Genomic DNA, 9,687 nt, shown 5'->3' on the forward strand with positions numbered 1-9,687 from the left:
GTGATGCATAGATGTGATATTAAGATCTGTCATCAGTCTGATACTAATTCAGTCTGAAGTTAATAGGAAATGGTAAGGAAAATTTACACCATTGAACCCTACTCTAAAAACATGTCATGGACTTAACAATGTCTTTGAAGTATGGTTTAAGAAAGTGTTTAAAGATTTTACAGCATGTGTAGCGCCATCTTGTATCAGTACAGAACTTGATATCACTGGGTTGGTTGGTTGGTGTTACATTTTTTGCTTGGTGTACTGAAATAGGGCAATCCACCTGTGGCCCTAATGCTTGGGTTTGTAGACCCACTTTGCAAATGACAGTTGTGTGGATGAGTGCGTCTTTGCGCCAGCTGCAGATGAAGAGGTAACAGAGAACAAAGGCAACAGCAAATAATCAGCAGTTTAGAGATATTTCAAACATCTGACACCAAAAGATTTATTTGTTTATTTACTGTAACTTGTGTTTACACTAAAAACTCATCTTTTAAAGTACCACATATTATATTTTGTTTTAATCCTATACAAAGGAAGAGCTTTACTGTTATTGCTTTTACTCATATAGTAAGAGATTTTTTTTTTACTTTCCTTATTTCATTTGCCATATATATGTGTAGCTGCTCTTTGAGAACCATGCATTAAACACATACATGCACAAAGCAAAACAACCGATGGAGTTGCATTGTGGTGCGCACAAAAATTTGATAATGGCAATGGAAACCTCTTGAAATTGAGAATGAACAGGTTATAGAAGAACAGGTACTCTTACTGATTTTATCTGCAGTGGCATGTAATTCAAATTTCAAACTTCCAGGGTTTGACATAAAATAAAGACAAAATAAAGGGATGCCATGATAAATATATGATTGACTCAATAACCTCTAGCTATCAGTGCCTTGGTATGCTTTTTTTTTTACCTAGTTGCAAACTAAGTAATGAAAATGCATCAGGAAGGAGAAGGAGCTTATTTCTATTCTGACAGGATGGTGACGAACTAATTTGGTAAAAATAATAAGAGTAAAATACCATTTTACTAAATTCAATTTTCAAAGCGAATTTGGTACCTTCTTCCCCATCATATTCCTTTTTGTATTTTTCTCTGGCTTCAGTAAGATCATATAACATTTGGGTATGAAGATGCAAATTAGCAGTCCAAAACTAGATGCAAGTATAGCAAATATTTCTACAGCAACACTGAACTTCCCAGGGGAGCTAACGTATGCTGGGATAAATGTAATCCATACTGCACAGAATATCAGCATGCTGAAAGTGATAAACTTGGCCTCATTGAAATTATCGGGTAGTTTTCGTGCTAAAAATGCAAAAATAAAACATAAAATAGCCAGAAGTCCTATATAACCAAGAACAGCCCAAAAGCCTACAGCTGAGCCTAGGGCACACTCTAAGATGATTTTATCTTTGAATTGTAACAAATTCTTAGATGGAAAAGGAGGAAAAGTTGTTAACCAGATGATACAAATGACAACTTGTATAAGAGTGAATGCTGTAACACAGAGTCTCTGCTGTGTCTGCCCAAACCATTTTTTAACATTATTACCTGGACGCGTAGCTCTGAAGGCCATTAAAACAACTATTGTTTTTCCCAGAAGACAAGAGATACAGAGGACAAAGGTGATGCCAAATGCTACATGTCGGAGCATACAGGACCAATCAGAGGGCTGACCAATGAAGGTCAGAGAACACAGGAAGCACAGAATTAAGGAGAAGAGCAGCAGGAAGCTCAGTTCAGAGTTGTTTGCCCTGACAATAGGAGATTTCCTATACTTGAAGAAAATGAGTATCACACCAATTGTCATGCATGCCCCAAATACAGATGCTGCAGTGAGCAGTGCTCCCATAATTTCTTCATATGACAGAAACACTGCTTCCTTCTTGATACAGGAATCTCTTCTTTCATTTGACCAAAACTCAGGTAGACATCTCACACAGGTGACAGAATCTGGAAATTAATATTGATGCAGATGTTACAAGTTGTTAAATTTAATGAGCACAATTTCATATGTGTTTGCATTTAAAACATCCATGAAACATCCTACTGATGCTGTACAATTACAAGGTGATAAACAATATGTTTATTAAGTTAAGCACACAGGTATACTGGTTTGTGATCAAGTAAGGATTAACAGATGTGATGTCTAGAGAGGAGACGGCATGCATCCCACTTTGGATAGAGCAGCTCTCATTTCTAGAAGTCTTGCCAAATGTATTAATTCCCCCCAAAACCTGACTATCCAGAGTTGGGACCCAGAAGCAGAGTTGCAGTCTTACACGCCTCTTTGCAGCTTCTCTCCTCCCATTATTCCCCAAAACTCCATCTCCTCAGAGACAGTGTCAGCTCCCAAACAGACAAAAAAACAAACTAAAAACCGGCAAAAAACAACTTAAACATAAAAAATCGCAAAAAAGGGACAATAAAATAATGCGCTTCTACAACAAAGAGTAAAACAGTAAAATGTGGATTATTAAATATTAGGTCTCTCTCTTCCAAGTCTTTTAGTCTGTTCGTACATTAATTAATAATTGATTAACAAATTGATTTACTCTGCCTTACAGAAACCTGGTTACAGCAGAATAATTACGTTAGTTTAAATGAATCAACACCCCTGAGCCATAGTAACTATCAGGGCTGAGGGGTCGGTGTGGCAGCAGTTTTCCACATCAACTTATTAATCAACCAAAGACCAAGACAGACTTTTAATTCATTTGAAAGCCTGATGCTTAGCCTTGTTCAAAACTCAAAAAACAGTCTTATTTGTTATTATCTTCCACCTGGGCCTTATACAGAGTTTCTGTCTAATTTCTCAGACTTTTTATCTGATTTACTGGTCAGATCAAATAAAATAATTATTGCTGGTGATTTTAACATCCATGTAAATGCTAAATATGACAGACTCAACACAACATGTCTGAAACTAGCACCACTGAATGAACAATGGGCTGGGAGGTCCATTCCTTGATCATTAATATGCAAATTCTCATGACCATTGATCAATCAATCAAATTTATTTATATAGCACATTTAAAGTCCGAAGTACACCAAAGTGCTTTCCAGTAAAACCATGATACAGGTAAAATCACAATATGAAATATAAATTACAGATATAAAATATAAAATAATTACATAATCTAAATGCAGAGCCAGATGTAAATTATCCTAATTAGCCTCGAATGCCAGGTTAACACCAGGCTAAGCAAAGAAACCCTCCCTCTCCTCAGCCACCTCCTTCAGCTTGTCCGGGAAAACACCAAGGTGTTCCCAGGCCAGCCGAGCGATATAATCTCTCCAGCGAGTCCTGGGTTTGCCCCGGGGTCTCCTCCCAGTGGGACATGACCATAACACCTCATCCAGGAGGTGCCCAGGAGGCATGCCCAGGAGGCATCCAGATGCATGAACCATCTCAACTGGCTCCTTTCAATGTGGAGGAGCAGCGGCTTTACTCTGAGCCCCTCCCAGATGGCTGAACTTCTCACCCTCTCTAAGGGAGAGGCAAGGGAGAGCAATCTCGTTCTTTCAGTCGCTACCCACAGCTCATGACCATAGGGTGAGGGTAGGGACGTAGATCGACCGGTAAATTGAGAGCTTCCCTTTTACGCTCAGCTCTCTCTGCTTCCTTCTCCCGTGACTCATGAAGAAGACCCCGAGATACTTAAACTCCTCCACTTGGGGCAGGAACTCTTTTTCAGCCTTTTCCAGGTCCATGGCCTCAGATTTGGAGGTACTGATTTTCATTCCTACCACTTCACACTTGGCTGCAAACCATTCCAGCACGAGCTGAAGGCCATCACCTGATGAAGCCAACAGAACCACATCATCCACAAAAAGCAAAGATGAGATTCTGAGACCACTCAAATAAAAGCCTTCCGACACTTGGCTACGCCTAGAAATTCTGTCTATAAAAATTACAAACAGAACCTGTGACAAAAGCAGCCCTGGCGGAGCCCATCACCCATCTGAAATGAGACCAACTTTTTGCCGGCTATGTGGACCAATCTCTTGCAACAGTTGAATAAGGATTGAATGGCATGTAGCCATGGGAGAGATACCCCATACTCCGTTAACATCTCCCACAGGACACTCCATGTCATGGTCCTGAGTCTGAGGACTCAGTGTTTTGTGTTTCCTTATGCTTTTGTTAATTCCGAGTGTGTTTTCTGTTGTGATTTTGCCATTTGTTAGGTTTTTGTTCTTTGCCTGCCTGATCCCACTTCTCTGTGTTCCCTCTGTCTGTCCATGGTGTTATTGTGTCTGCTCAGGAGTCTGCCTGTCAAGTTCAGTGTCCTGTCTGGTTCTCTGTGTCTGTTAGTTTCCTGTTTTATTCTGAAGGTTCATGTCTGATGTGAGTGTGTTCAGTTTACATTTCCCCTGTCCCGTCAGCTCTGATTTCTCCCAGCTGTGTTGCCCTCCTGTCTCTCATCCCCTGATTACTGGTGTGTGTATTTAAGCCCTGTGTGTTCTCCTGCCTGTTGCCGGTTCGTCTGTATTACTCAATATAAGTCCGCGCTTTTCTGCATTCATCTGTGGCTCTCTGCGGTTTTTTTTGTATCCTCCGTCAGTCTGCGTCTCTCTGCCTTTCACCCCGTGTCCTGTGGATTTCTAGTTGATCTTTAGTTTTCCCAGTTTAGGTTTCCGTTAGTTTGTCTCATTATTCGTTTTCTGTTCCTGCCACTGACACCTTGTAAATAAACTCCACTAATCTTTTCATACACTGCTTGCTCTTGGGTCCTTTTTTCCAACTCCACACGGCTCGCCTCGGCAGCCGTGACAGTACGAATCAGCCACTATGGACCCAGCAGCAGTCAACCCGCCCGAGGAGCTCCGGGAGGACATTATGTACTCAGTGGACAAATTAATTAACCTATGGCTGGAGCATGAGGGGAGAGAATTCCGCCAAAGCATAGCTGTTCGGCTACAGCGCTTACTTTCTGGTCTCCCCTGGTTGCTCAGCTCACTTCACCCGCTCACACAGAATTTTGTTCTGAACGAGCTTCATCTTCTCCCCCTTGCTACCACCCACCCTGCAACGCATGCTTCACTCCCCGACCCGACGGAGAGCGTCCTGCCCGGCCCGTCGGTCCAGCCTTCAAATGGGAAACAGCACTCACGCCGTCGACGCCCCTCGCCACAGTCGGACCCCAGGATATCAGAGCGGCCGACTGTGGTGAGTAAGAAGGATAACAGTTCCAATTCGAACCTTGAGACTTTTTCTTCCGGGATTGTTCGGGGTGTGTCAGTGGGAGCTAATTCGCTAAGCCTACCTACCTTCGTGGTAACCGATCTCTCCCAGGTTGGCATTTTTAAGACTTCAGTGAAAGCAAAGGGCTGTTGTTCTTCTACAACTGTTAAACCCGTGTCAGCCAACCCAGGGTCTGCTAAAACTGTGACATATAACCCAGAGACCATTAACACCAGCTCTGATAATACTAGGACTGTTTATGCATTTGAACCGCGGCCTCAAGCTCAGTTAGCCGCACGGCCTCAAGCTCAGTTAGCCGCACGGCCTCAAGCTCAGTTAGCCGCACGGCCTCAAGCTCTGTTAGCCGCACGGCCTCAAGCTCAGTCTCTAATTCCACCACCGTTGTCATCACAACCACTATGTCAGAAACCCTCAGTTCAGCCTCCTGTTCAGCAGCCACCAGCCCTGCATCCTGTGTCAGTTGTTCCACCTGTAAGACAATACAAGTCAATTCTACCCGAAAGACACTGCTCCTCGCCCATCCACTCCAAGCAGAGAGACAAATCTAACAATACTGTCAACAGCCCTCAAAAGCTGGCCAGTTCTGAGACTGCGACACACTCCAGGGCCTCCCCAGAGGCCGGGGTTCAGCCCCCAGCTGACTCTGGGCCCCTGGAGGTCAAGAAGCCAGTTGAGGACTGCACCGGACTGTCGCTGCCTGAGCTGAGTCACTGCTCAGTGCAGCTGCAGTCTGCTTTGTGTTTGCCAGAGGCCCGTGTGCCTGCTGGTCCTGTCTCTGTCCCTGCCAGAGGCCCGTGTGCCTGCTGGTCCTGTCCTGTCTCCTGCCAGAGGCCCGTGTCGCCTGCTGGTCCTGTTCTGTCCTGCCAGAGGCCCGTGTGCCTGCTGGTCCTGTTGCGTTCCTGCCAGAGGTCCCCGACCTGCTGGTTCTGTGTCTGTGTGTCCAGGGGCCCGTGCCCACTGGTCTGAGACTGTTCTCGCTAGCGTTGCTCGAGCTGGGGGCCGAGGAGCCCGTCCAGCGTTGCTCTCAGCTGGGGGCCCGAGGAGCCCGTCCAGCCTCGCTCGTCAGCTGGGGGCCCGAGGAGCCCGTCCAGCCTTCTGCCTCGTCAGCTGGGGGGCCCGAGGAGCCCGTCCAGCCAGTCAGCGCAGTCTCATCACCTCGCTGCGCAGTCTCATCACAGCAATCTCGCCTGCCGCAGTCTCATTCCCTTCGCCTGGCCCAGCCACTGCTTCATCAGCTCGCCTGGTCCGCCGCTCCAGCATCCTCATCAGCTCGCCTGGTCCGCTCAGCATCCTCATCAGCATCGCCTGGTCCGCTCAGCATCCTCATCAGCCTCGCCTGGTCCAATTGCTCCAGCCTCCGCTTCCGCCTCGTCTGGTCCAGCCTCCGCTTCTGCCTGGGGCTGCAGGGGCCACGCAGCCTTCAGGTCCCCTACTACCACCTCCACATCGTCGGTCATCTGCCAGGCCGCTTGTTGGGCATCTCCGCCACCGTGGACGCCCTCCTGAACGCCCTCCTGAACGCCGCCACTGCCTTCCGCGTGGCCGGCCTCCGGACTTGTTTCCACGCCGCTAGTTGCCGTCGCACGGTCGGCCCCCAGAACTGTTTCCACGCCGCTGTTGCCGTCCGCACGGTCGGCCCCCAGAACTGTTTCCACGCCGCTGTTGCCGTCCGCACGGTCGGCCCCCAGAACTGTTTCCACGCCGCTGTTTCCGTCCGCACGGTCGGCCCCCAGAACTGTTTCCACGCCACAGCCTACTGCGTGGCTGGCCTCCGGACCTGCCCCACTGCCGCTGCCATTCGCATGGTCGGCCTCCGGAACTGTACTGTTTTGGCCTCCTGCGCTGTCGGTCCCCTGAACTTGGCCATCTGGGCCTTTTTGGACTCGCCTACCTTTGTTTCTTTTCAAAAATTCTTGAATGAGTAGTTATCAAACAGCTAACTGATCATCTACAGAGGAATGGCTTATTTGAAGAGTTTCAGTCAGGATTCAGTGCTCATCACAGTACAGAAACAGAAAGCTTTAGTGAAGGTTACAAATTATCTTCTTATGGCCTCAGACAATGCATTCATCTCTGTGCTTGTCCGGTTAGACCTCAGTGCAATGTTTGATAATGTAGACCATAATATTCTATTACAACGATTAGAGTGTGCTGTAGACATTACAGGTACTGCATTGCAGTGGTTTGTATCATAGCTATCAAGTAAACGGAGAGTCCTCTTCACACAGTAAGGTCAATTATGGAGTTCCACATGGTTCTAATTGTGTTTACATTACACATGCTTCCCTTAGGAGGTATAATCAGAAGGCATAGCATACATTTTCACCGCTATGCAGATGACACCCAACTTTATCTATCCATGAAGCCAGATACCAATTAGTTTGACCGAAAGGAATGTCTTAAAAGACAAAGACCTGGATGACCTCTAATTTTCTACTTCTAAATTCAAATAAAACTGAGGTTATTGCACTGGCCTGAAAATCAAAGACATATGGTATCTAACCAGATTCTTGTTCTGGATGGCATTACCTTAGCCTCCAGTAACACTGTGAGGAAACTTGAAGTCAAATATTAAACAAATATGTAGGACTGCTTTTTACCATTTGCTCAATATCTCTAAAATTAGAAATATCCTATCTCAGAGTGACACTAAAAAACTAGTGCATGCATTTAGTACATCTACGCTGGAGTATTTTTAATTGGTTTGTCATTAGGATGTCCTAAAAACTCCCTGAAAAGCCTCCACGTAATCCAAAATACTGCAGCAAGATTATGGACAGGAACTAGAAAGAGAGTGTACTGTATATTTCTCCAATATTGGCTTCCCTTCGCTGTTAAATCCAGAATTGAATTTAAAATCGGGCTTCTCATTTTTAAGCTCTTGAATACTCAGGTCGCATCTTATCTTAATAACCATATCACCCTATTAGAGCACTTCACTCTTGGACTGCAAGCTTACTTGTGGTTTCTGGAGTATTTAAAAGTAGAATGGGAGCCAGAGCCTTTGGTTTTCAGGCTTCTTTTTCTACTTTTGAACCAGCTTTCAACAACAACAACAGCCTCAAGGCAACAGTTGTTGCAATTTAGAGCTGTATGACTAAAATTGAATTATTTTAAATTGAGCGTCCATCAGTGTTTGTGATTGTGGCATACTTTTTATTTAAATTTTACAAGGAGTTATAATAGATTTTCTATACTTTCCAGATATTATTCCAAATATTATTTAGTGTTTAATATTTAGCCTCAGTGGTGTTATCAGATAGAGAAAAACATTTATTGAGTATTAATCACCATTAATTGTATTAACTCTAAGTTTAGAACAAAGGATTGCGGTAAATATTAAACACTGACTATAACTAAGAGGCTAACATAAGAGTTACTTTACAGAAAAAAAGCAGACTATGTATAATCATGGTTTTGTAAGGCATTAAAATATATTGTAATGGACTGGATTACAAGTTAATCCAATTGTTGTGTTATTACTGTTTTCAGAATTGCCACACAGTTTTGGCAGATATGCTCCATACCTGCAAAGAAGTAATTTACTGAGTATCCTTGAAGGTGTAATAGTCTAAAACAGGAGTCTCAAACTCAAATGAGCCACGGGCCACTGCTGGCACCACCATCTCATTGGAGGGCCACTTTCATGTTCAAGTAGTACAAAAACCCCAAACAAACCAGAAAACACCCACTAATATTTCCTAAAATGTTGTATTTTGTTTGTTTGTTTTAAATTTCAAATATTGTATAACAAGACAAAACTGCAAACATGAAAGCAATTCTTTTTCTCACTCTTAACTGAAGCCTTTCATTGAACTACCAAATAAACAAATTGGTACGCTCTTTCTGGCCAAACACGTGACAGCACTTCTGCTATAATTTTGTTCATATTTAACAAAATAAAAATGCAGACGTAAGTGTACACATTAGTTTTTGACTCTCATTGAACTGGCACAGCCAATCCTTCCACGTGTGTGTACTCTCTTGCTACCTCAGCCAGGTCAATGGCTCCATACCGTAGTAAAGAGACCTCTGGCTAATATGTCGGGTTCTGTGTCGCCCGAGAAGGAGACGTTATCGACCATCTCTTCCTTCTGTAATCATTGGAAACGTAAGATCTTTGCCCAATAAGATGGATGAGCTCACGTCGCTAACCTGGTCACAGAGGGAGTACCGGCAATGTAGCATCATGATGCTAACGGAGTCGTGGCTAACACCACTAACTCCGGACACAAGCGTGACAATACCGGGATTTCAGATGCTGCGAGCGGACAGGACGAGAGAGAGCGGTAAGAGGAAAGGAGGGGGACTGGCAGTTTTTGTGAACGACAGATGGTGTAACCCTGAGCACATCACTGTAAAAGAACAACTCTGCAGCAGAGACATTGAGCTGTTAGCCGTTAGCATGCATCCGTACTATCTGCCCCGGGAATTCTCGCATGTTATCGCAATAACAGCGTATGTCCCCCCCTCG

At 44.6% G+C, this 9,687-nt stretch overlaps 1 protein-coding gene across 1 annotated transcript in view; it reads right to left on the reverse strand.

The window, feature by feature from the left end:
- Nucleotides 1-1,043: 1,043 nt before the first annotated feature.
- The window catches only part of LOC102310136 (extracellular calcium-sensing receptor-like), a 13,683-nt gene continuing 5,039 nt past the window's right edge, over nt 1,044-9,687 (reverse strand). Inside the window, exon 6 of the mRNA XM_042215922.1 lies at nt 1,044-1,957. Coding sequence (XP_042071856.1) covers nt 1,044-1,957 — 914 coding nt within the window. The remainder of the gene's footprint in view (nt 1,958-9,687) is intronic.

This window comes from Haplochromis burtoni, unplaced genomic scaffold (assembly GCF_018398535.1).
Source record: "Haplochromis burtoni strain Fernald_Lab_line unplaced genomic scaffold, NCSU_Asbu1 Contig_872, whole genome shotgun sequence".
Lineage (NCBI taxonomy): Eukaryota > Metazoa > Chordata > Actinopteri > Cichliformes > Cichlidae > Haplochromis > Haplochromis burtoni.